The following is a 24,929-nucleotide window of genomic DNA, read 5'->3' as shown; positions in this document are numbered from 1 at the left end:
ATCTATATCTGAGGTAGTTGTAATTATCTTTATATACAAAAGGAATAATAGTCATTCCCCACACAGCACCTACTGTCCATTTGACTTTTACACCCCCTAAACTCAATCTCAACATAAACCTGGGCAGCAAAGCCAGGTGACACTGTGTCAAACGACTAGTTTTACTGCCAACTCTCCCACTAATTATTTGGTTCAGATTTTGGCAAATGACTCTCCTTCCTACCACAAGGGGCTTGGGGCAGTTATTCTCCATGTGCTTTTTCTGTTTTTGTTTTTTTTGCGGTACGCGGGCCTCTCACTGCTGTGGCCTCTCCCGTTGCGGAGCACAGGCTCCAGATGCGCAGGCTCAGCGGCCATGGCTCACGGGCCCAGCCGCTCTGCGGCACGTGGGATCTTCCCGGACCGGGGCACGAACCTGCGTCCCCTGCATCGGCAGGCAGACTGTCAACCACTGCGCCACCAGGGAAGCCCCTCTTTCTGTTTTAATATGCTGTTATGTATTTAAGTTACTGAAACTTAATTATACTCCTCCAAGGATCCAAATGATAAAGTCAAACAAAAGAGTAGGGTAAAATTCAAAGATTTATGTGAAAACAAATTTGTAAATGTAATCGCTTGGAGAAGATAAAATCAGAGAGCCATACAGTTTTACAGTCTATCCTCTAGAGTGGTGTTTGGTACTTTCACCCACGAATGCAGCCTACCTGGGGGCTGAGAAGCACTTCCATCAGACATGGTCCGTCGGTGATGTGCTGCTCTTTCTTTTGAAGAAGCAGCGTAAGATGCGTCCACACGTGCTGGAACTGTGAAGGGAGGAGACAGGTTTCCCCACACACCACGATGGGTCTCCAGTCCTGGCACGGGGGTTGACTCCTGATCCCTCCTTCCAAAGGCAGGGCAAGGATCTGGAATGGGCACCTTGGGGTCACAAGGGACGTGTGTGCTGCTCTCGAAGGAATCTTCGCCATCAGTCTGCAGCAGGCACTTGGTGGAGAGAGAAGGCATGGACAGGAGGTTCGCGGCGCTGGACGGAGGGAGCGGGGATGGGCTGCTGGTCCCCTCGCCTGCGGCTGGCAGCCTAGTGGCGGAGCTGGCACTGGTCCGGGACTTAGGCGCCCGCTGGAAGATGCCCTCGCGTTTCTTCCTTTCTTCCTTGGGCAACGGGTCTTCAGCAGCCTGTGCTTTCGCGAGCTCTCTGATGTCCAGGCCCAGAGCCACCGACGCCAGCAGCACGGTGCAGCCATACAGAGCAGACTCCGTCTTCTTCCTCTGGGGGGATCTGCTCAGACTGTTCGGAGGGGTCCCCTGAGGAATGCTGGTGGCAGGGCTCACCGGGGTTCTCTCCTCCCAGCTTTCGGGTTCCACCAGATTCTCTCTCTGGCCATCTTTCCAAAGAGGGAGATCGATGTAGGCTTGACTCGGTGATTTTATCTGCTTTGGTTTTCTGTGTTCCAATCCATCTGGGGCAAGTTGTGGCTCTTCACATGCCCCTACAGAGAAGTATAAATACACACAGGCTAGGACCATTTTACCGTAAAAACCATGCAAGCTATACTGTAAAACAAGGCTGAAATCTAATAAATACATATTCTAAATCAAAACACATGGAGTCCTTTGCAGTTCAGCAAATGGTTCGTCCAGGAGGACCCTAAGGAAGGGGCGTCCAGGGTGCAATGACTCAGCTCCCTGCACAGGAACAGGCGAGCAAGTCCTCTGCTGTTTCCTGTCCTTCAGGAAGTGGATCTTCACTGGCATAGAAAACAGAAACTTCTATAGAAACAAAGTCATCAAGATACAGAAATGCACATGCACAGACAGCAGCAGGAGGACACGTCAGACAAAAGGTGCCCTTGCGCGTGACCTAGATAACTGGGCCACGCCCTGTTGCTACAGGAACCATCCTGCGTAGAGCAGTGAATTCTTGGCACACTTCAGACTATGGTGGTGCCCAGCAGCCTGTTTCAACAAGCTACCATTAAAGTGTAGGAGCCCCGCAACAGGAGAAGATTCTCCAGAGGTCAGAGCCCCAAAGGGTAACATATTCTGCTACTGGAGAGGAAGCTATAATTCTTATCACTTAGGGCTTAACCATGAATGACTGAAACGACGAACTCCCTCACCTGGTGTCCAGATCATCCCCGACAGAGACACCCATGATTTCTGCAGCCTTGTGTCCACTGCACCTAAAATGTGCTCGGTTCGCTAGACCAGCCGGATGCCAGCTTTTCTCCCAACAAGCCCAGTATTTTCCTCTGCTATCTTTCTCCCCGTGTCCTCCTCCCACTGTCCCATTTCCCTCAGACAATTCTATCTCAAAATCCTGCCTGGCCCTAAGAAGGCCTGACACTGCCCTTCTTCCCACATGTGATCTTGGCTTCCGCTGAAGCCTCTCTGGTGTCGTTCGGTTTCCTCTGTTTTCTACTTTCAGGTCACAGCGGCTGTGAGCATCCCTGCAGGTTTCATCTTGTGAGGGGTCTTCCCCAAATAGTGCCTTCATCAAGTAGGCACGAACTGTGCTTTGATGGGTTGAATGCACGGTACATGTAACGAATAACAAATTATTAAGCCATCATTTTTTTAAAAAAGAGGGTAAATGCTGTTGACAAGTAAAAGCCATAGGTTTCGAAGCATACTGAGCACTTCCTTCCCCACACTTTCCTCCTGAGCTGTCATGAATCTACATGGATCCATCACAATCTTTCCCAGTCTTTCTATGACTGATGGCATGCATTCGCAGGCCCCAAACCAAGGTGAATATAATCAATATCTACATCAGATCCAACTGTCCTTTTAGGATTCACTTAGGCATTCAGGAGATACTGAAGACTTGCTATGCACCAGGCCCTGGGAGTAGGGTGGTGAACAAACCAGATAAAATCTTTGCCTTCGAGGAGCTGACATTCTAATTTGGGGTGACAGAGAACACACACATTACTGGTGCCCATGCAGACCAATAAGGATTTCAGGGAAGAGCGATGCATAAGTAAAACTGGGTACTAAGATACAGGGATGGGGTGAGACACCACTGCAGCTAAGGCGGTCAGGGGACGTTTTCAGGAAACGCTTGGGCTGAGACAGAAACACTTAGAAGGATGAGGCCCCACAGATGGAAGGAGGGGGACCTTCAAGCAGGACAGACTGTGTAAACCTTTTGCTCAGTGATCCTTCCAATGAACTACAGGGTTAACTTAATGGAGACCCAGCTGAGTCAGCCAAATACATCCTTTTATTTCCTCCAACTGTCCTGTGGAAGAGTTATTCATGGGATCAAAATATTCTAAGAAAGAATAAAAAAAAATTCAGGGAAAAAAAGCAAGAAGACTTTTTTTCAACAGTCACAAATAATGAAACTTGTACTACAGAATTAACAGTTTTATTACTGTTAATTGTTCTTCATTAGTCCTCAAACGCCATCTGACGATGAATCGTAGTGTATAGTGAGAGACCCTCATGCCTTTACAGGCGAGAAAGAGTCAGAATACAGTAATGAATCTGACATCAGAAAGCATCTACCCAGGGATTACACAGCACCCGCCTTGTGTTTACCTGAAAGTATTTATGGAGATATTTATGCTGAAACCACACGCTTGTGATGAACACAGAAGAAGAAAACTGAACATGGGCAGTAGGTGATAAGGTGCTTGTAAAACTGAGCATAGCACCGATCATAAGTTCAAGAAGTTTATCCCGTGTTTTGCTAAGACATCTCTAATTTGACCACAGTACCAAAGGGCTGCCTTAAATTGTCAAGGATAAAGACCAATTTGCTTTTCTTCAGAGTTAACCCATCATTGAAACTCTCCAGCAACTTCCAAATCTCTTCAACCTTTTAATATCTGAATATTGAATAGGAATACTGAACACTGAAAGTGATGATGGTTCATTTAAACTAGAGATTCCAGTGTAATACTCTCCAGCAGTAGTTTCCCACAACTAACCCGCCTGACAATATTTCATCAGGTCGTGGGGTGGGAATATAATCTCAGCAGAATTTCAGGGCGCCTACATTTTCATATTTACTATTTCCTATACTACAGTAATGTGGTTCTATATAATAAATTATACTAATTTTTCTGGTGAAGAATAAGAGTTACAAATTCCTAATAAACAATGTGGAGCCTGATTACTTTTCGCCACGAAGACTGACAGGACAGAAGATAACTTTTGAGCTTAGTGTAGCCACTGCGACTCAGTATATGTGATGCTGCTAACCTTTCCCATGTCACTTCTAGAACTCTCAGAGGCTCAGTCTAACTCAAGCAAATTCTATTTCCTGAAGCACATTTACCTGACTGGTCCACAAATAATGAAGCCAGCGGCATGGTTTTCTGATTTTTTATTAAGATGGTTGACCAAGGACTGTTGCCATCTGAGAGAGGTCTTATTCTACAAGAGAAAAATGTTTATTTTGATATAATAGAACCATATGACACACAAATTAGGTTTTGGTGGATACACGCTAACAATATTTTTAGGTAGTAAAGAGAACATATTGGCCTCTATGTTTTAAAGAGCTAACAAAGTACAGATAAAACCTTAACAAGAGACAGAGAATCTTTTTAATTGCTTAACTAAATAATAATTGATTTAGTAGGATAAACCCATCCTAGAAATGAAATTATATTCAGGTATCTCTGTATTACTCTAATTGCTTTTTAAAAGTTAGGTCTGGCCTGGGCTTCCCTGGTGGCGCAGTGGTTGAGAGTCCGCCTGCCGATGCAGGGGACACGGGTTCGTGCCCTGGTCTGGGAGGATCCCGCATGCCGCAGAGCGGCTGGGCCCGTGAGCCGTGGCCATTAAGCCTGCGCGTCCAGAGCCTGTGCTCCGCAACGGGAGAGGCCACAACAGTGAGAGGCCCACATACCGCAAAAAATAAATAAATTAATTAAAAATAAATAAATAAAAGTTAGGTCTGGCCAGTGCAATATTTAAAACGCACTGCTATTTATCACAGTACACACTGAAATGCCACCAGATGTCACACAAGTACCTTTCTTTGCAGTCAGTTCTTTCTTTCATTTGAATGGAATTTGGACCCCAGGTACAACCCTTTTTCTTGAAATTCCTTTTTACATCTTCAAATTCTTCTTGTCGACAGACCGTGTTCCTGCCCCAAGTTTTATTGCTTTCATCTGAGGTCACTAAACAGAGAACATCATCACTCATTAACCAATTAAAAAATTGTTAAGTTAAAATGAATCAAATCAGTTGTAAAACTATCTTAGTCGAAACGTGTGAACAATTGAGAAACATGAAAACGACAAAGAAATTAATTTCTTTCACCCTGCCGCTGGCAAAGTTCTATCTCTGATAACAGCAAGAAAAGTGAACTAAATTAAAAGATACAAATTGGAGGTAAATTAGCCATAAAGAGTTATTTATTTATCTATGTATTTAACATTATGCAACAGTTAGGATTTCATTTTATTTGGGGGAAAAAAGGTCAAATTGAACAGTTAACTGAAAACAAACTTAATACTTAATTTTTTAACCAAATCAAAGTTTTGAACCTAAGGAACAAAGGTATATTTTAAAATTGTAATTTAAGCCAATTTTTCATTAGTCATCACAAGTGTTTGGCTGCAATTACCTTTAAAAATCTGAATGTATGTTAAGTTTCCCCACGTCTTGCCTTATTTCATCCCCTCTTGGGCGGTTTACACTCACGTCTAACACCCACATGTTGCTGACACACACATATGCCAACCCCCAGCCTCTCTGTGCACTGACAGTTGGCTTGGGAATCACTGGGAGAGTGGCTGTTATTACTACACACTTAGAAAACAACCCCGTCACACACCAGAGGTTCCCAAAACACAACTGAAAACATTATGACATACCTACACAGGGGGTAAAAATATCCCCTTTGGGTCTAATTGAAACTCTCACAGTGCGAGGATGCCAGATGAATTAGTATATTTATTTTTTCCACTAGGCTGAACACTCTAAAATCAAAATACTAAGTGGTATTTTGAAGGACAGATCTTCCCCGACTTACGATGGGGTTTCATCCAATAATCTATCCTAAGTTAAAAATATCATAAGGTGAAAACGTGTTTGATACACCTCACCTACGAAACATCATGGCTTAGCCCTGCCCACCTTGAATGTGCTCAGAACACTTACACTAGTCTACAGTTGGGCAAAATCATCTAATGCAAAGCCTATTTTATAATAAAGTCAAATGTCTCATGTGACTTACTGAATGCTGTACTGAAAGTGAAAAACAGACTGCTTATGTGGGTACAGAGTGGTTGTGAGTGTATGGGTTGTTCACCCTTGTGATGGTGCACTGCCCAGCATCACGAGAGAGGATGGTACCCAGTATCACTGCCCAGGAAAAGATCAAAATTCAAAATTCGAGGGCTTCCCTGGTGGCGCAGTGGTTGACAGTCCGCCTGCCGATGCAGGGGACACGGGTTTGTGCCCCGGTCCGGGAGGATCCCACATGCTGCAGAGCGGCTGGGCCCGTGAGCCATGGCCGCTGAGCCTGCGCGTCCGGAGCCTGTGCTCCGCAACGGGAGAGGCCACAGCAGTGAGAGGCCCGCGTATCGCCAAAAAAAAAAAAAAAAAAATTCAAAATTCGAAGTACGGTTTCCACTGAATGTGAATCACTCTGCACCATCATACAGTCAAAAAACCCTAAGTCGAACCACCCTAAGTGGAGGGCTGTTTGCATTAGTTGGTCAACACGGACCATATTCAAGCTAAATTTCAAAAAGCAAAATATTTTTTTCCTTACAAAACAATGAAACGAACGGAAGTAACCTTGAATTCCTGATTTCAGCTTTCAAAATATCCATAAAGAGGCTACTGATATAACTAGGTCATGCAAATGTTGCAGGCAGGCGTTTAACAAAATGTCTCACGATATTATTTCACTTTCTGCTCTGTGGCCTGGTCACATCACCGATTGCGTGGAATCTAAAAATCATTGATTGTGAGAACAAGAAAATGAGGCTAAGGAAGATAAGACCAAATCTTGCTTTCCAAATAGTTCTGACACCTCCTAAATATCACAGGGTTAGAACCGGCTATGAATGTCTGCTTCAGTTGGATCCCAGTCAGTTAGTGACAGAAAGCCGCCCAGAAGCCCCCCGTGGGGGAGAAAGCTCACGCTGTATTGCCCGGAGTCGGGGGATCACCGTGGGGCTGCTCGGTGTACTGAAGCTGCTGCTGTTCAGGCTCCTCCGTTTGTCCAAGTTGGGGGAGGCCTGCACGGTTATTTTGTGCTGGAAATCTGTCAGATATGGGGAAAAAAAAAAATGAGAACTGAGAGTCCATGGTTTTCGGTTATTCCCGTAGCCCCAGCTTTCGCACATGGCAATAAAAGCAGGAACGGCCAGACAGTAAGAATATGGTGTATCTCAGAGTCTGTTCCTAGTTTCTTACTTATCTTCCATTCAGGGCTCATGTCCGTAAACAATGACTCAGAGTCATGACACATGAGGCACGGTGAGAGACACATGCTCACAAGGAAAGAAACTATTACTGCGTATTGCAGAACTCACGGTTTTCCGGGCAGAAAGAGTTACCTTCGTGCAGTCTGATAGAGTTGAAAACAAAATCGAGATGGGAGACACCCTGGGTTTACATGAGTCCTGGTTCTGTCACTAACGGACTACAGACCCCAAACTAGTCAGGAGCCTCTCGGCGCTGGTCCCTGCGGTTGTTGGCTAGAACAGCAGACACCTCCCAGGGTTGCCGTGGTGATTAGAACGGAAAGCGGACGTTATGCGGGGCTCCGGACATGCTACCCCAACGTTTACTACTTAGCCTGTCACATTTCCACATGACCATCCACTCTTCATCAACCTTCCTCAACATTCAGGTCTGTTTCTTTGGGTCTTCCTTTCCTGATGCAGGTTCCCATGTCACAGAAACTTACATTAAGTACATTTTTATGCTGTTCCCCTGTGGATCGGGCTTGTGTCGGTTTAATTTTCAGACCCAGCCAGGGTCAAGAGAAACTCCCCCTTGCCTGCAGTTGAAAGCGTTTTGTGGTCACGCTACGTACATACGATGGTTACTATTACCTAACTGTAATATAGGGTAGCTCTCATGCCAGAGATGTGCCAAGAACTATGGGAACATACGGAAGAAAAGTCATATTACCAGAGGAAAGAGGAGGGTGTCTGGGAAAACTCTGTACGCTGCCAGAAAAATTATCAGAAACTTGGAAGCAGGTAAAAGAAATTACCGGATGTTCTTTCAGTGCAGTGCCGAGCTTAACCTCTGACTGATGTTCTATTGACTGGGCTATTTTTACAACTCAGTAGGAGCAGAGGTTAACTTGTAGATTTTGTCTGGTGATGATGCAAATAACTGCTGTCTGGTGTAAAAGAAAATCCCAAAGGTTATGATTTACAGCCATATTGGGTTTGTATTTAGCCTAGCAATCTAATCCTAACATTTCTTTACTAAATTGACCATAAACACTTAGGCCCTCAAATTCTCATGCGAGCCAGTTTTAACTGGTTCCCTCATTAATTAATAAGTTGAATAAAATCATTGACACATGTTCATTTCACATATGCAAGACAGCTATAATTTGCCTTTTTGAAAATTAAAGAACTTTAAAGAACCACCTGGTATTTGAAATGAGTTCGAATTTGGTAGGCAAGACATCTATCCAATTACTCATGCTAGGAATTTGAAACTTTTCTTGATATTGTGTTCTCCCTGACCCACCATATCCAGTCAAACACAAAATATCTTGTAAAACTCGTTATATATTCTTCTTAGAGTTATAGTTGAGAAATTTATATTCTAGGTTCTGGAATCAGCAAACTCCAGATGTGAATGAATCCCAGCTTATCACTTACTAGCCACATGAATTTTGGGAAAGTGACTTAATCTCTTTGAAGTCACAGCACCTTCATTGACAAAAATGGAAAAAATAATTATTCCTATTTCACAGGACAGTTAGGAAAAATTAAATACAAATAAATACAGAAAATACTTAAGTACAGGGCTCAGAACATAATAAATGCTCAACACACATGAGTGATGCTTTCTGTTCTCTCCATTTCCGCTGCCACCATCATTTCACGCCGAGGCTGCTACAATCCCTTGATTGATCTTTCAGCATCTCTGTTTGGCCCCTCTGGTCTACCTCACAGCAGGCAGATGTCTTTTTAAAAATGCATGGCTGACTATCGACTATCATTCCCCTGCTTAAAATCCCTCAAAGGCTTTTCATCATTCTTAAAGTTACAGGTCAAAATCATAACATCCTCTCCAGTCCCCTGCAAATCAGAGTCTGGGCTCCTCGTGCCACCCTAGCCTCACTGTGCCCTGCTCTCCCATCACTCGCCGTGGTCTACACCAGGGGTCAGCAAACTTTTCCTAAGCAGTGCCACACAGTAAATATTTTAGTTTCTATGAGCCATGTGGTCTGACGGAGCGAGAAAGCATTCCCACAAACACATAAAGGCGTGTGTTCCAATGTGACTCTATTATGGACGCTGCAGTTTACCTTTCCTGCAATGTTCATGTGTCAGAAAATCGTTTTTTCTAGTATTTAAATGTTCTTAGCTTGTGAGCTATACAAAACAGGCGGGAGGCTGGATTTGGCCCGGGGGCAGAGTCAAGCCACACTGGTCATTTTTCAATTCCTGGAAGAAACCAAGTTTCTTCGCAGGTGTTCCCTGCCTGTTCCCCTCGTGTTTGGTAAATTCCTACTTCGAGTCTCCATTTAAAGGTTTCTTTGTGAGGAAGCTGTCTGTGATCTCCTTAGACCAGGAGACATCTCTCTACTAATCACTGTCACAGGACTTTTCCTTCACAGTAGTTAATAATTACAGCAAAAAAAATAAGCATTTGTTTAATTATTAGCTTAAGGCTGTCCCCAATACAATGTCAGCTCTCTATGTTGGGGGGAAGGAGTCAGCTGCCATCACTGTGACCACCCCCAAATGTGCACAGGAAAGGTACGTAGCAAATCTTTGCAGAATCAATGTCTTCTCTGTTTAAGATTACAAGTAACACATATGCGTTAGTATACGGTATTTGTTTTTCTCTTTCTGACTTATTTCACTCTGTACGACAGACTCTAGGTCCCTCTACATCTCTACAAATCTCTGCAAATGACCCAATTTTGTTCCTTTTTATGGCTGAGTAATATTCCATTATATATACACGTGCCACATTTTCTTTATCCATTCCTCTGTTGAGAGACGCTTAGATTGTTTCCATGTCCTGGCTATTGTAAACAGTGCTGCTATGAACACTGGGGTGCATGTGTCTTTTTGAATTACCGTTTTCTCTGGGTATATGCCCATATATGTGGAATCTAAAAAAATGGTATAGGTGATCCTATTTGCAAAGCAGAAATAGAGACACAGACATAGAAAACAAATGTATGGATACCAAGGGGCAAGGGGTGGGATGAATTGAGAGATGGGGATTGACGTATATACACTATTGATACTATGTATAAAATAGATACCTAATGAGAACCTACTGCATAGCACAGGGAACTCTATTCAATGCTCTGCGGTGACCTAAATGGAAGGAAATCCAAAAAAGAGGGGATATGTGTGTACGTATAGCTGATTCACTTTGCTGTACAGTAGAAACTAACACAACATTGTAAAGCAACTGTACTCCAATTAAAAGAAAAGATTACAAGTAACACAGGGGCAGAGATCATGTTGTGAAGACAAAGCGAATGGAAATGACGTGCCAGATGGGAGGCTCTGTCCATCTACCATTTACGTGAGCAAGAAAGACTTGACTGGGCAGAGTAGTTAAGGAAAGAATGGATGCAAGAAAGCAGCTCATCAGGGCAGATGACGAACTGAACTGGGGGGAGGGGAAGCAGGTAGGAAAAGAAAGAAATATTCTTATCCAAAGATATGAAACAGTTTAGACTGAAGCGCGTTATAAAGGTTCAACTAGCCCCGTGGTTTGTCCGCACGCTGTGGATGAGCCTCCAGCCCAGAGCAGAAGGAGGGCTGCTCTTGCAGGCCTCCGCACTAGAACACAGAATCAGGCCACGGCATCTGAATGGCAAACCATGGGGAACAAATGATGGGAGGAGAGATGCCAGGCACAGGTCAGGGAAACAGCATGGAAGGCTTTAAGGCCAAGGGCGAGTTACAAAGGCACAAGACTGGACTTCCACAATCCCCAAGATCTGGAGTGTTTCCGGTCTTCTGAAAAAATCTAAAGACTTTCACTCAGGGGGAAAAAAAGGCGCTCTGTGCTTTAAACATAAATAAAATATTCTTTATGATAAACATCCTTGTCCCTATGAAATGGGGAAAGCTTGACTCTGTCCTAGTTACACATTTAGGAAAACTTGGGCTGAACTGTTAAGGGGCCCTGGCCAATGTCCAGTTTTTCTCTGGACCGCTTGCTAGACGTGTTCTCATGGCAGGTTATCGTGTGGGCCACAGGCTTTTGAGTAAACCTGTACTTGCATTTCCCCTGGCAATATTTATGTTTCATTAAGGACACTGACCCGGCTCAGTGGGAACCATCATTTTTACAGAAGTTGCAGTATTCTTTGAAGAGTCCTGGTGGAGCTTTTGCCTTCTCTCCCTATGGGTGTGCACACACTCACTCACACTCACGCATCCCAGGCAGGACTCGGGCACCTCTGAAATGGCTGAAGTGAGAATACCACGGCTTTAGAGACACGCCGACTTCTGAAAGCTTCAGAACCTCTTTGACCGGTTTTATATGTTCTAAAAACACAACTTTGGTTCAGAATAAACATAATACAGCAGGAGTGATACAAAGTGGTAACAATATAAAAATATCTACCATGAGCGTTCTTTTTCGTTCTACAAATTCCAAGGATGCACAAAATATCATTTACAAACTCTTAGATGATGCTGTCTCATTTTATAAGCATTTCTCTTCCTTATTCGCTAGCTATGCAGGATTGCCAGCAGGAATAATTACATTTGAGTTTTCTGGCAGTAAGTCACCATAGCTATAAGTAGCCATAAGATTCAAAGCTACCATCAGTGATTCTGAAGGACAAAATTACAACGCTTAGATAATTATTCACATTTAATAGCACATTTTTGAAAGATCCACAGGCATAAATATTAAGAACCAGTTTGTAGGAGTCTCAAATATGTTTCTGAGAAATTCTTTAAGCCAGTTACACATGGAAAAAACCCTGCAAAAGGGGTTCAAGTAATTTGGTATGCTGAAAGGAAAGTATCACCACCCTTCAATCTATCACCTATCAGCCGTTTCTTCCTTAAAAATGTACCATTAAATAGTACTAAAATCTGGTACCTCAAAGAACTTTCTAGCAGATACTAATATCAGAATCAGCTAACTCCCATGAACTTAATAAGGTACAAATAATTGCTTTCCCTACTCAGCAAGATTCCTGAAGGAGAAAAATAATTATTTTTATAGTTATCATTCTTTTCTTTGGATCTTTGGATGTGTGTCCTACTTTGGGATGTTGGGCAAGTAACCCCTGGGTGTGTATGTGTGTGTGTGTGTGTGTGTGTGTGTGTGTGGAGAGGGGAGTGTAGAGCTGGGGGATTCGAATGAGAAAAATAGTTTCCCTAGCGGTACCAGTGTCACAACAATGTAGCACCATCTTGTGGGCAGAAGAGGTAACTGCCATTCTAAATCATAGAAGCTGCATTTCATTCCTTCAAAATGGATCAGGATTAGTAGATTTTATGGGTTATGTTTTAACCAGAATCTTTTATTAAGCGGCAGAAGGTAAAGTAATGTGTAACTAAAAGGACCCCTCTATTCTCAGAAATAGAAAAGGCAAATAGTACAATCCAGGAATAATATAAATCTAGCAAAAACGGTAAAATATATTCAATTTGTGCTGAATAAATGCAAGGTATTAGGCCAAGCAACATTTGAGAAGAAGAACCTCGGGAATCCTGAGATATTTTATTTAATCACTCTCCCAGGAAGATTAAAGAATCACTGGAATGATTTCATTGTTTCCCCCAAGTTTATTTTCCATCAGTTTCTAATTAGCTCCCCCATCCAAAGTTTTGCAAGGCAATCAGTAAATATTAATTATGGTAACATAGTCACAGTGCAGATAGAAGAATGCTGATACAGCTCAGGACTGGAGAAGAAAACTCTCACTGAGTGCCTCTCTGAATTTTTCTATCGTCTATACTGAAAGCAGAAGCCTCGTCATACAGAAAATATTTTAAATTATGTCTGACATATCAGACCGTCCAGTGAATGGTCCTTCGAGTTACACTTTGGCTAAAAGCAAATATTAGAAAAGAACCTGGAAAAGTACCTTTTTTGCTCCCAGAGAGGGCAAAGGTAAAATGAATTAAGGACCCATTGCCTGTTCTCACCTCATCAAAACACATAATCGATAATGTATACTGTGTACTCCTGGCTACCCCATTCCAGCAATTTTCTGATCAGTTGAGGACTTCTGCCATAACCTAAAAGACCACAGTATGCTGCAAGGCCTCTAGGATTTTGCAGTAAGTATTTTTACAAGACAATTTATACATACTTTATATAAAACAAAACTGTTGTTACTGTTATTTAAGTCAAATTTCCACACCATTATCAAACATCTCAGGAAAACACTAGAATCCACGAGGAGCAATCTAAGATGTAATACATACAGAGAGAGACACAGAGAGAGGTAGTAACAGATATATAGACCTTACTGCACATTCTATACAGGTGCAGCCAGCTCCGAGTCCTGTCACCGTCCTTCCCTGTTAGAAAGAGCTGCAAAACACAGGCAGACATCTGGTGTCCCCTTAAGCAAAGTATAACACATAACATCAAAGAACTTGATTTCGTGAACTAACATATGTTTGCTCTTTTGTATTCTGTTTAGTTTCTCCTAACACGTATTCCTTCTATGTTATTGTCACAATGGTTTAGAAATATTTTTAAAAGTTTCCCTAGAATTACTGGTTCGTTCTCATACCTCAACGATATTGAACCCTCAGATGAAAGTGGGCGTGTAACCCAGGCACCAGATACACTTTGCTGAGGGTGTGAATAGCAACCTTAGTGCCCCAGATCACAGCCCCGCGATCCTTGTGGAAGCAATAGCTTAGTGACAAAACCTAAGTATGTTCAGATTTTAAAAGGTAATTGTAGCCAAACAGTTGTGATGACTAACGAAAAGTTGGCTTAAATTACAATTTTAAAATATACCTCTGTTCTTTACGTTCACAACTTTGATCTGGTTAAAAAATTAGGTACTAAGATTGTTTTAAATTAAATGTTCAATTGGACTTTTTTTCCCCCAAATAAAATGAAATCCTAACTGTTGTATAATGTTAAATACATAGATAAATAATCAGCTCTTTGCTGCTAATTGACCTTGCACTTGTACCTTTTAATTTATTCCACTTTTCTTGCTACTACGATTAGAGACAAGAAGTTTGCCATGGGTAGGGTGAAAGAAATCATTTCTTCACTGTTTTCATGTTTCTTAATTGTTTACACGTTTTGAGTAAGATAGTTCTGGGCTGGATTTTCACCATGCTGAGTGATGCCGGTTCAGTGCAATCAGCTAAAGAGGAATTAATTCTGCTTTGATTTCCAAAGGAGTAAATCAATGTCTCCACTAACAGGAGAGGATGCTTGGGGTGGGATTCGCAGCACCCAGTGGCCTGCGGTGCACTCCCTCCCTAGGCTGTTTCACCCGTGAAAACTCATTAGGTCGTTACTATGACCACGAACTGAAGCAAGAGATGAAGATCTCATTCGTTCGAAGCTTTAAAAGCTCACTCCCCCAGTTCTGATGAAACAAAGAAGCGCGCGGGAGGGATGACCACCCGGGTCTTAGGGAACATGGGGACAAGATCGTACCTGAAGGTAAACTTATCCGACGCCCGTCTTTGAGCTTCAGGCGGCTCCTCTTAAACTTGCCCTTCCTCTTCTTGACGTTGGGCCTCTCCTGGCTCAGCTGGAAGATGAGGATGTTGAGCTCGCGCTCCAGCACGTCGATCTCCCGCGCGGCCAGCTGCTGCTCCCGCCGCCTGAGCAGCTCCTCCTGTGACTTCTGCTGCAGGGCGGCCCGCGTCAGCTCTTCCTCCCGGGACCGCAGCTCCTGCCGCAGGGGACAGCGTCAGCGTCACCTCGGGCTGCCGCGTCCCGCGCAGCTCCGCCGCCCGCCCGCTGCAGGTCCCCCGGACCGCGCCCCCTGCAGCCAAAACGGGCCGCGCTGGACCTCAGCACATGAGGGACTCGCACGCGCACAAGGCTCCCTCTGGCCCTTCTAGGGTTTTTTTGTTTCATCGTTTGGGGGGTGTTTTTTAGGGGGGGTGGGCGGGGGGGGGCAGATTGGCTTATGTAATTGATGGTTCCTGCTTTATTAGGGGCCATGAGCATCATTAAGTGGCAGGTTTTGAGCCTTACAATGTGGTTTCTCAGATTTGCCCTTCTTCATGGAAGGCTCTTTACGAAATTTTTTGGGTTTTTTTTTTTTGCGGTACGCGGTCCTCTCACTGTTGTGGCCTCTTCCGTTGCGGAGCACAGGCTCCGGACGCGCAGGCTCAGCGGCCATGGCTCACGGGCCCAGCCGCTCCGCGGCATGTGGGATCCTCCCGAACCGGGGCACGAACCCGCGTCCCCTGCATCGGCAGGCGGACTCTCAAGCACTGCGCCACCAGGGAAGCCCATGGAAGGTTCTTTATGAAATTTTTACCCACCTTTTTCCAAGCCCAACTCAAAAGAAGGCAGATAAGCATCCCCTGAGGGTGAGGCACAGCGGGCTCATCCTGTGACCCAGGCAGGCTGCACCTCATCCACAGGGACGCACACAGGACACCTGGCCACAACGTCAGGTGTGAAGAGCGTCAAGCTGTGGGCCCCAGGTCCCATCTGTCTGTGGCCCTTCTGGTTTTATGGCCCGAAAAGAGTCATCACACTTTGTTATCGTCTCTGGCTTGTACAATCACCTGACACGTAAGACGTGCATCAACACACAGCGGCCAAGTACCGATGTGAAAGTCCCATTTAAAATGAAAGCCAAAAGGGAAAGCTTGACTAATTAAAGGATAGTTCTTCTTGTCGCAAAGACTGTGGCGGTTCCGATGTCTTTCCTTAGGGTATTTAAGAATCTGCTTAGGGAATTAACACACCGTGGTGGAGAGGTTAAGGGGAAAAACAAGGCGAACGTGACAGGGGTCAGGTGAAGGCCCATCAGAAATGAACACGCAACATCGCTAAAACGATAAGCTGCTGGAAAATACAGTCAGTACACAGAGAACTTATCAGGATCCCACGGATGGGTGGAAACCGTCACTTTATACACAGATATCATGAATTAGCTAACAAAAGTCCCTCTGTCGTGATACTGACTGATTAAAGTGTAACTTCCTCTCGGTTTTGGTTTTAGAATGATTGCACTTGTAAGAAATAGAAAATCTATGAAGAATACTTTTATTCCTATTAGAGAACATTTATTCAGTAGTAAAACTGAGAACTCTATTGTTTTTAATCTACATCCGCATTCTTATTTCATTTCTGTAAGGTGTTCCGTCCTGTACCAGAGACATAAATATTCCTTTCTGTGCTGAACTGCTTTCTCTTCCCGACTAGCCTGCCATAAATCAAGCACTCCCATAGAAAGCAAGGCATCTGCAAACTTTTAGTTCCACCGCTCCAGACAAAGCTAATCTTAGGATATCCTAATGCCAAAAGCTTTGTGAGAAACTCCGCCTTCTCAGGTGGAGCTCTGGGCTGTGAGCTTTGAGAGCTATGAGTATGGTGTGAACATGTCACACTCTATTACAAGCAGGCCGCTTTCCAGAGGCCACCTCAAAAGTACTGATGTGTGAAGAGACAGTGCAAGACAGAGGCTCACGGAAGGAACGAGAGCTGGGCCACGGGACTGGAGTCATAAAGGAAAATAAACGTGGAGGGCCATCCTCCCACAGACAAATATGATAATATCAAGAAGAAAAGGAGAGCCCTAAAAATAAAGGTTCTTTATTCAGATCAAACCAATTCTGAACTTACGGTAATTCTACCAAAGTGGACCGAAAGTCACCTCTGAAACATTCTTTATTTTTTCTAAACAACCTTCATAAACGACATGGCAGGAGAAATGATTTTCTTAAGACCAACTGATATCCAAATTACTTCTGCTAATAAACATCAGCTGGTGTTTATAGAACAGGATTTCTTCATTACATTGTGCCAGATATAAATGACTATTTATTACTTGAAAAGAAAAAAAGGAAAATGTTACCTGTTAAAAAAAATTCTGGAATCCATTATTTAACTGGTGGCTTTCTTCAACCAGTTTGTCCAAATTGGAGATTTTACTGTAGTGTATTTGGGGACAGAGGCTCATTTCCAGTCAGCTTCTAATTTCTAACTCATTACCGTCTGCCCTTTTGTTAAGATATTACTTTTCAGTCGTGTAGATAACAATCCAATTAGCTATTGTGAAATGAAATGGCATGAGGAAGAGATAAAGGCAGTAAATTCACTTAGGCTTTTTGTGTTACTGCTACAGTAACTGCATAAGAAACCATTTTAAATTCCAGGTCCCAAACCAAAATGTGAATCTCCTTGCAATGACTTTATAAATTAAAAAAAAAAAAAAAAAAAATCACTTGCCTAAGACTTCATAAGAGAAAAAAATATCATCAAAGAGAAAGCAGCCAAAGTACTCTTCCTTCTGAATGAATTTTAAAACATGCAAAAGTGTGTAAAAAAAAAAAAAAGTCTGGGGTGTTAGAAGCCCTTTGGATACTTTGAAATTATGAAGCACACAAAAACATTCTTTTGGTCGCTGAGATCACTCCTCAAGTACTACGTGTTTAATTGCTCGGCACAGGCCACTTAATAATGGAAAATCCAAATTCCTGGCAGTAGGTGTTAATCATTAACAGTGACAGGCCTTCGTACAGTGGTTCAAAGACAGGTGCATGCACCCAGTGCACAGAGACAGACACACAGAGATAAGAAGCCAGGAATCTGGGGAGGAACCGGTATCTATGGAGGCTACAGTTTACTGAATAACACAGAGCACGGCCAAGTCACTGACCATTAATTCCAAGTCTGACGCCTCCTACCTTAAGCAATCAGTGAACAAGAAAGGGAGATAGAGCACGTCTACTGTGCTTTTGACTCCATCAAAAAAGATGCAATTAGAGACCTTGGGGGAAAAAATAAAGGACTATATATTCTTTAATTGTAAATCAAAGGCTCACAAGATACCATAAATGCTGTACTTCAAAAAGCACTGCACAGAAATCACGTAAAAAGAAAAAGTAAAGATACCACTAGAACGAAAGTGAATCCAAAGAACAACAAAGAAACTACTTTTAAGACTTCAAAATGGAGAAAGAGGAGCCATCCATTCTTTTCTTTTTTTTTTTAACATCTTTATTGGAGTATAATTGCTTTACAATGGCGTGTTAGTTTCTGCTGTATAACAAAGTGAATCAGCTATACAGATACATATGTTCCCGAGTCATCCATTCTTGAAGCATTCTTTTTTTGATTTTTACACCACATATGATAAGAATGAACTCACTGAATGTGCCTCTATCCTACAGTTTCATAAATAATTATCAAGAATTAAAAATAAGAGTTTAAAATAATAATAGTTATTAATAACATTGCTTCCACACTTAAAATTCTGTGATTTCAAGTTTTATCCTTCCTCCAAGTCCTCTCCCATTCCCAAATGTTTTTACTTCGGTTATTAAACGTCTAATTTTAGAATTCCTGAAAACCATTTGGGGAGGTGTATAAAAAACAAAACAAAAAACAGACTCTTTCCTCTGTCATTTTAAGTCAACGAAATGTATTAAAGTATCTAAAAGACATATGAATAGTATCACTGATAGTAATCCTTCAAAGAACTGCAGGATTTAAAAAGTAACGTGCTCAGTCCTTTTCCAGTATGACTACGGCTCAGAGCCCCGTTTCCCAAACGCCTGGGCCGGGGATGGGGAGGGCGGTGCTGCTGGGAGCCTGCCCGGCTTCCAGCAAAGCCACAGCTTCCTCTGCTGTCAGGCTAGCACTGTTAGCGCCTGTGAAGTGGCACGCAGGCTCTGAGCCCCGGGGGGGCCTCATTCGTGCAAGCCCACACCACCCCGAGGGACTGAGACAGCACCTCTGTGACACTTCACTGTGGGACGCGCTGGCAGAACGGTCTTGGTCAGCAAGTGGCAGAGCCCCAAGCCCAACGAGACAGCCTGGCTGGAGCCCTCGGTCTGAACCACTTCTCTGGACTGCTGGAGATTCCGGCATTCCGCTAAAGACGTAATATAACGAGGGGGCAGGGCCGGCCATAGGTTTGTAGACGTCCATACAGTCACCCCTGCGGTCTGCCTGAATTCCTGGAGGGCAGGGAGCAGAAGAGCTGAAGCAGAGTCCACGGCGCTGTGGACCACCGGCTCAGCTCCAAGTGCTGGCAAGTTGTCGACTCAGAGACCAGATAGATCTGCATCCCTGGAGCCTTCAGCCGAGAGGTCCTCCTACTTCTGGTTCTTCTGAAAACAACCTGAAACACAGTTCCTCCCTCCAAGGTCCTTCCAGCACCGAGGACAGCCCTGCGCTCCCCGCCCCTTTCCTGTGTTCACTTCTCTTCTCTGTAGGCTCAGATGTGCAGGCTCCTCTCCCGCCTTCCTGGCCGTCCACCTGGGGAAGCTCTTTAAAACATGGTGCCTATAATCAAACGTGATGCTCAGGATAAGATCTGAAGAGACTCAAACGGGACTGACTATTTTTTATTATATGGGCTCTATGTACTTATCAGTGGGGTCAGGGTCTAAGGTTGCATTTGCCAGTTTTGAATTTTTAAACCCACAAAATACTGAAAAATCTAAGGAAGAGAGTGAATTACCTATAAGTCTGCTATTTGAAAAATATGGCTTACCAAAAAAAAAAAGAAAGAAAAAAAGGATTTTAGCAGCTCACAGATTTCTCCCTAACCTTTATTTTTAATTTTAACTTAATTAGTTAAAATTATGAAATATTTAAAATATACTACGATCAGAGAGAATAGCAAATACCCATGCACTTACTATCAACACCTAATAGATGCGAAATTTTTACCATATCTGTTTCAGGTCTGTTAAAGTCCTAGGCGCATCATATCTAATCCTATCCCCCTCCCTCTTCAGATCTGCTGTCCTTAAGTTGGTTTGTATCCTTCCCCTGTCTATACTTTCAGTCTTTTTGTACATTTGAATAATATTATTGTTTTTTTTAAAGTACTTGATCCATCACTACCATTTTCTTTTTGTTTTTAATTAATTAATTAATTAATTAATTAATTAATTTAGGCTGCGTTGGGTCTTCGTTGCTGTGCGTGGGCTTTCTCTAGTTGCGGCGAGCGGGGGCTACTCTTCGTTGTGGTGCGCGGGCTTCTCATTGCGGTGGCTTCTCTTGTTGCAGAGCATGGGCTCTAGGTGCACGGGCTTCAGCAATTGTGGCTCGCGGGATGTCATGGAGCACAGGCCTAGTTGCTCCGCGGCATGTGGGATCTTCCCGGACTAGGGCTCGAACCTGTGTCCCCTACGTTGGCAGGCGGCTTCTTTTTTTTTTTGCGGTACGCGGGCCTCTCACTGTCGTGGCCTCTCCCGTTGCGGAGCACAGGCTCCGGACGCGCAGGCTCAGCGGCCATGGCTCACGGGGCCCAGCCGCTCCGCGGCATGTGGGATCTTCCCGGACTCGGGCACGAACCCGTGTCCCCTGTATCGGCAGGCGGACTCTCAACCACTGCGCCACCAGGGAAGTCCCTGAATAGTATTGTTTTATGTGGTTTTATAAATTTACATAATGTGATTATCCTTCTGCAACTGCTTTTTCTGCCCAGTATTATGCCTGAGACTTACTCATGTTGAAACATACAGCTGGAGTTTATTCATGTTAAGTACTGTACGGATTTCCACTATATGAATATACAGTCGTTTAGGCACCTATTCCCCTATTAATGGATATTGGGGTTGTTTTCAGTTTTTCACTATTACAAACAATACTTCAGAGTGAATAACCTTAACCTCCTTGTGCATAACGTGTGGGAGTTTCTCAAGATTATATAACCAGAAGTTAAACAGCTGAGTCGTCTGCCTCTTTCATAGCATAAGATTCAAAGAAGGACTCATGGCATTTATCCACTTTTAAATTCCCCTTTCACTTAAAAATGTTCACTTAAAAATATGACAATAAAATAATAATTGCTAATATCTCTTACCTATTAAAATACATACTAGGAACATGTTAAGAAACTTTACTTAGGTATTTATTGTGTTTACTGAACGTCTACCATGGGCCAAGTACTTTGTTCAGTGCTGTGGATGAACACGACCAAGAATGAAACAGTATAGTTCCTGAACTTAACCAGCAGAAAAGGCAGACCAAGGACATTAAAGACGCAGATAATAATAAAGTATGACTCAGTGTGGGCATGATAAGGGAGGCGCAGGACACTGTGACACACTTTACGTGGTACGAGAGGATAAGGGAAGGGAGCTCTGGGAGCCTGAGAATGAAGAAGCAGCACCTGTGAGGAGGGGATAAAAGCCAGGGCGGGGACGGAGGAAAGAATATACACAAAGGCCGAAAGTCAGGAGCGTGGCGTTAAGGGAACTTGAAGGAATTCAGTCTGGCTGGAGAAAAAGTGAGGTTCAACGTGGAAGGACAAGGAAGTTAATGAGGAAAAGGAATTGGCCACTGAAGTGAGGCGGGTCTGATTTGCGTTTTAGAAGGCTCACACTGGTGGCGGCAAGGGGCTCAGTTAGGGGAGCGAGGCTGGATGCGAGGCACCCGGGTAGGATGCTGCTGCAGTACTGCAGGTGATGAGTGGGGACAACAGGGGTCAGGGGAGTGAATTACCACTGAAGGCCTCCGTCACAGAGAAGACCACATCTTCAAGACCTTTGAGGCTGGGCACCTAAGAGAACAGTAATCTCATTACTCCACAAAGGAAGCAGACGGAGGGAAGGCAGAGGTTGGTTGGAAAGTGTTGCCAAGACAGTACATCAAGCCCCCTTTTAAAACCCGTCAACAAGATCCAAATCCCGAGCCTGGCCGTCAAGGACCACGCAAGGATACACAGGCTGCCATGTCCATCTGCGTATCCCAGCGCTCTAACACTCTTCCCAGCACGCAGCAGACATTTAATACGTTTGCTGGAAGGAAATTCTAACGCTGAAACTCAGAAAAATGCCCCCAAAGACAAGCTCTTAAACTGTATTTTTTTTCCAGTGAACAATTTGCCCTTTGGGGAATACCTATGACATACATTGTATTCGTTCCCAATTCAGCCTGATAACAGAAGCAAGCTGCTCACGGATAGAATCTGGGCATATGATATCTTGGCTTCATGCACAGAAGTATATACACTAGCTCAAGAAATGTTTATACATATGTATTCAAACCACATCTTTTCATTCCCTCTTTTGCCCTTTCCTCTGCCCTTAGGTTGGCTACAGGCCTTCAGTATTACTGTCAATGTGAAAGTCTAGTGACATAAAGGAGAGCCATACTACATAAGTCAAGGTAATTTAACATGGGAGAAGGACTCAGCTATGTCATAATCCCATGTTTCCATGACGTACACTGGAATAAGCAAATGGACTCTTTATTTAGCAAAGCATTACTGCCTACTGAAAAAGAATTCTATTTTAGAATCACAAATATATGAGGTATAAAAGTTCCTTCCTGGACAATTACATGGCTTTGTAAAGGTTATCAATAACCTGCAATGTTGTATTTTAGCCCAGACATTTGTTGCCAAGTACAAGAATTTAACCTACTGAACAATTATACACCTCAGACAACCAAAATAAACCTTGAGTCATCAAATGCTCAAGTATTACAAACCTATCTTTTAAGAAGTAAATACTGCCTAATACTTACTTACTATGCGTGAAGCATAGTACCATGCCCTGACCCAGTGACTGCTGACAGTCAGTTGTCACCAGGAACTCACTTTACAACTGTCTGCCTTCCAATTAGGTGTGTTTCTGCTTCTCCTACTTCACACTTTGTATGTGGTTAATATATATGTAGCTTCAGCATATTTAACATTCAGGTTTATTGTCTTTCTTCTTCTTAAAATACATAAACCAACCAGAGCTTCACTCATCATATTAAGAAATTCAAAAATTACACAATTTCCCAGCTTCTCCAACAAAGCAATGCCTTGGAGATAAAAGGGCGGGGGGAAAGGAGGAGGGACTGGCATAAAAGAAGCTTTAAAAGACCTAACTAAAAACATGAAGCCCTCATTTAAATTCTCATTGGCACCAACCAACTGGAAGAAGACATCTTTGAGGCAAACTGTGACATTTAGGTATGGAGTACCACACGGTATTGAGGAATTACTTATTTTCTTAAGATAATAATGGCAAGAAAGATATTTTAAAAATTCCTACCAGTTACAGATGCATACTGAAGCATTTAAAGGTAAAATGACGAGAGTCTAGGTTTTAAGTTAAAATACTGCAGTTAAAGAAAATGATAATGGGAAAAAGAAATGAACAAAATGACAAAATACTGACAATTATTGAAGCTGGTTAATGCATAGTAAGTGTTTAGTATGCCACTCTCTCTCCCTTTTAAAAAATTTTTTTACGTTTGAAAATTCCTCTATTGTTTTCCAATTATATGTTTTGAGTACACTTCTGTTTCATTTTGTTTTGCCTGGAAGGAAAGAATCAACAAGTCCGAAAATATTTTAACATAATGCTGACAGTGGTTCTTGACTCAAGTTTTCCACAATCTCCGTAAGCGTGAGCACATTATGCAATTAATATGTATCACTCACCTTTTCCTTTGTTCTCAACTCATCAAACATCTGTTGAATTTCCAGCTTCCAGTCATCTTGCATGGAATGAAAAGATTCTTGAGGCATTTCAGTCATAACTGCCTTTTCAATTGCAGTCAATTGTTCAAGAATTAAGGCAAATGATGGACGAATATGAGGGTCCTGTTGCCAGCATTCTAAAATAAACAAGAATCACAGTAAGTCCACTTCTCAGCGCAGTTCAGATTATCAGCCCATGTTGACTGTGTCTGCTGAAGATTTTAAACGTCAATTGATAATGATTTTGCAAATTTTATTTTATACAGTGTCTGTGTCAGCAGCCTGTGTAATAATTACTATTAGACGAGGCTCTTGTATTCTGCATTATTTGACATTAGTATGTGGATGTGTGTTTTCTCTGCCTTACCATGTACCATGAACTCTGTCCACCTAAGCTGCCCTGGCCACATGACTTACAGCTACAGAGTTCTATAACTCAACCCAAGAAAACCAAAGTCTCTAAAATGTTACAGTCACAAGAGAGGTTCTAAGAAACAGTCTAATAAGGTAACCTGCTGCTTACAAAAAGAGTTACTTAACAATTTTTAAAAGATAAGATCAAAATAGATAAGGTCATGGCAAAACCATGCCAGTTAAGACTGTAAAACATTTCTGATCATTAGGTAGAATTAAAAATAGCACATATGGAGCCAATTCAATATTGTCTTTGAACTCTGCTAGTGTATTTGATGAAAAGTTTATTACCATTCAACTGAATTTTGTATAAATGAGTCACTAGATTGTTTTTAAGTTACTTAGTTCATCAAAACTTTATCTGACATCTTAGATCAAAGACATGGCTTCTAATTCTTAAAATAGTATAATCTAAAATCGACTGAAAATTAGAATCACAGAAGATACCTTTTTGGTTAAAAAAATATACAGATATTCTAATGAGCAATTCCCCTCACCCCCATAGACACACAAAAACAGAGATGCCCAAATACCTTTCATGAGCTTGGCAAACGGCTCAGGGCAGGTGGAAGGAATGGGCAAAGTGAGCTTATTGACTGCCACCCCGTAGGCCACAGCAAGACCGTCAATGCCACGATAGGGGACCTCTCCCGTGAGCAGTTCCCACAGCACCACTCCATAGCTGGAAAGCAGAGTTTTCATAAAGTTAAACGTGGTCTTTTCCTCATGACACAGTTGGTGGGAG

The 24,929-nt window shown here is 42.9% G+C and overlaps 1 protein-coding gene across 2 annotated transcripts in view; it reads right to left on the bottom strand.

Moving 5' to 3' along the window:
- MAP3K21 (mitogen-activated protein kinase kinase kinase 21) overlaps positions 1–24,929 on the bottom strand; it is a 52,470-nt gene that overhangs the window by 5,611 nt on the left and 21,930 nt on the right. For both annotated transcript variants that reach the window (XM_029245375.1, XM_029245374.1), the window contains exons 3-9: positions 24,718–24,866; positions 23,732–23,907; positions 14,803–15,043; positions 7,118–7,240; positions 4,991–5,141; positions 4,289–4,386; positions 705–1,490 (exon numbers count right to left, since the gene is read on the bottom strand). In XM_029245375.1, the coding sequence (XP_029101208.1) occupies positions 705–1,490; positions 4,289–4,386; positions 4,991–5,141; positions 7,118–7,240; positions 14,803–15,043; positions 23,732–23,907; positions 24,718–24,866 (1,724 nt within the window). The remainder of the gene's footprint in view (positions 1–704; positions 1,491–4,288; positions 4,387–4,990; positions 5,142–7,117; positions 7,241–14,802; positions 15,044–23,731; positions 23,908–24,717; positions 24,867–24,929) is intronic.

Source organism: Monodon monoceros, unplaced genomic scaffold (genome assembly GCF_005190385.1).
Source record: "Monodon monoceros isolate NGI ecotype Baffin Bay Population unplaced genomic scaffold, NGI_Narwhal_1 Super_Scaffold_4, whole genome shotgun sequence".
Lineage (NCBI taxonomy): Eukaryota > Metazoa > Chordata > Mammalia > Artiodactyla > Monodontidae > Monodon > Monodon monoceros.
Note: the sequence above shows the minus strand (reverse complement) of the source record. Positions and strands in the feature narration are given on the sequence as shown.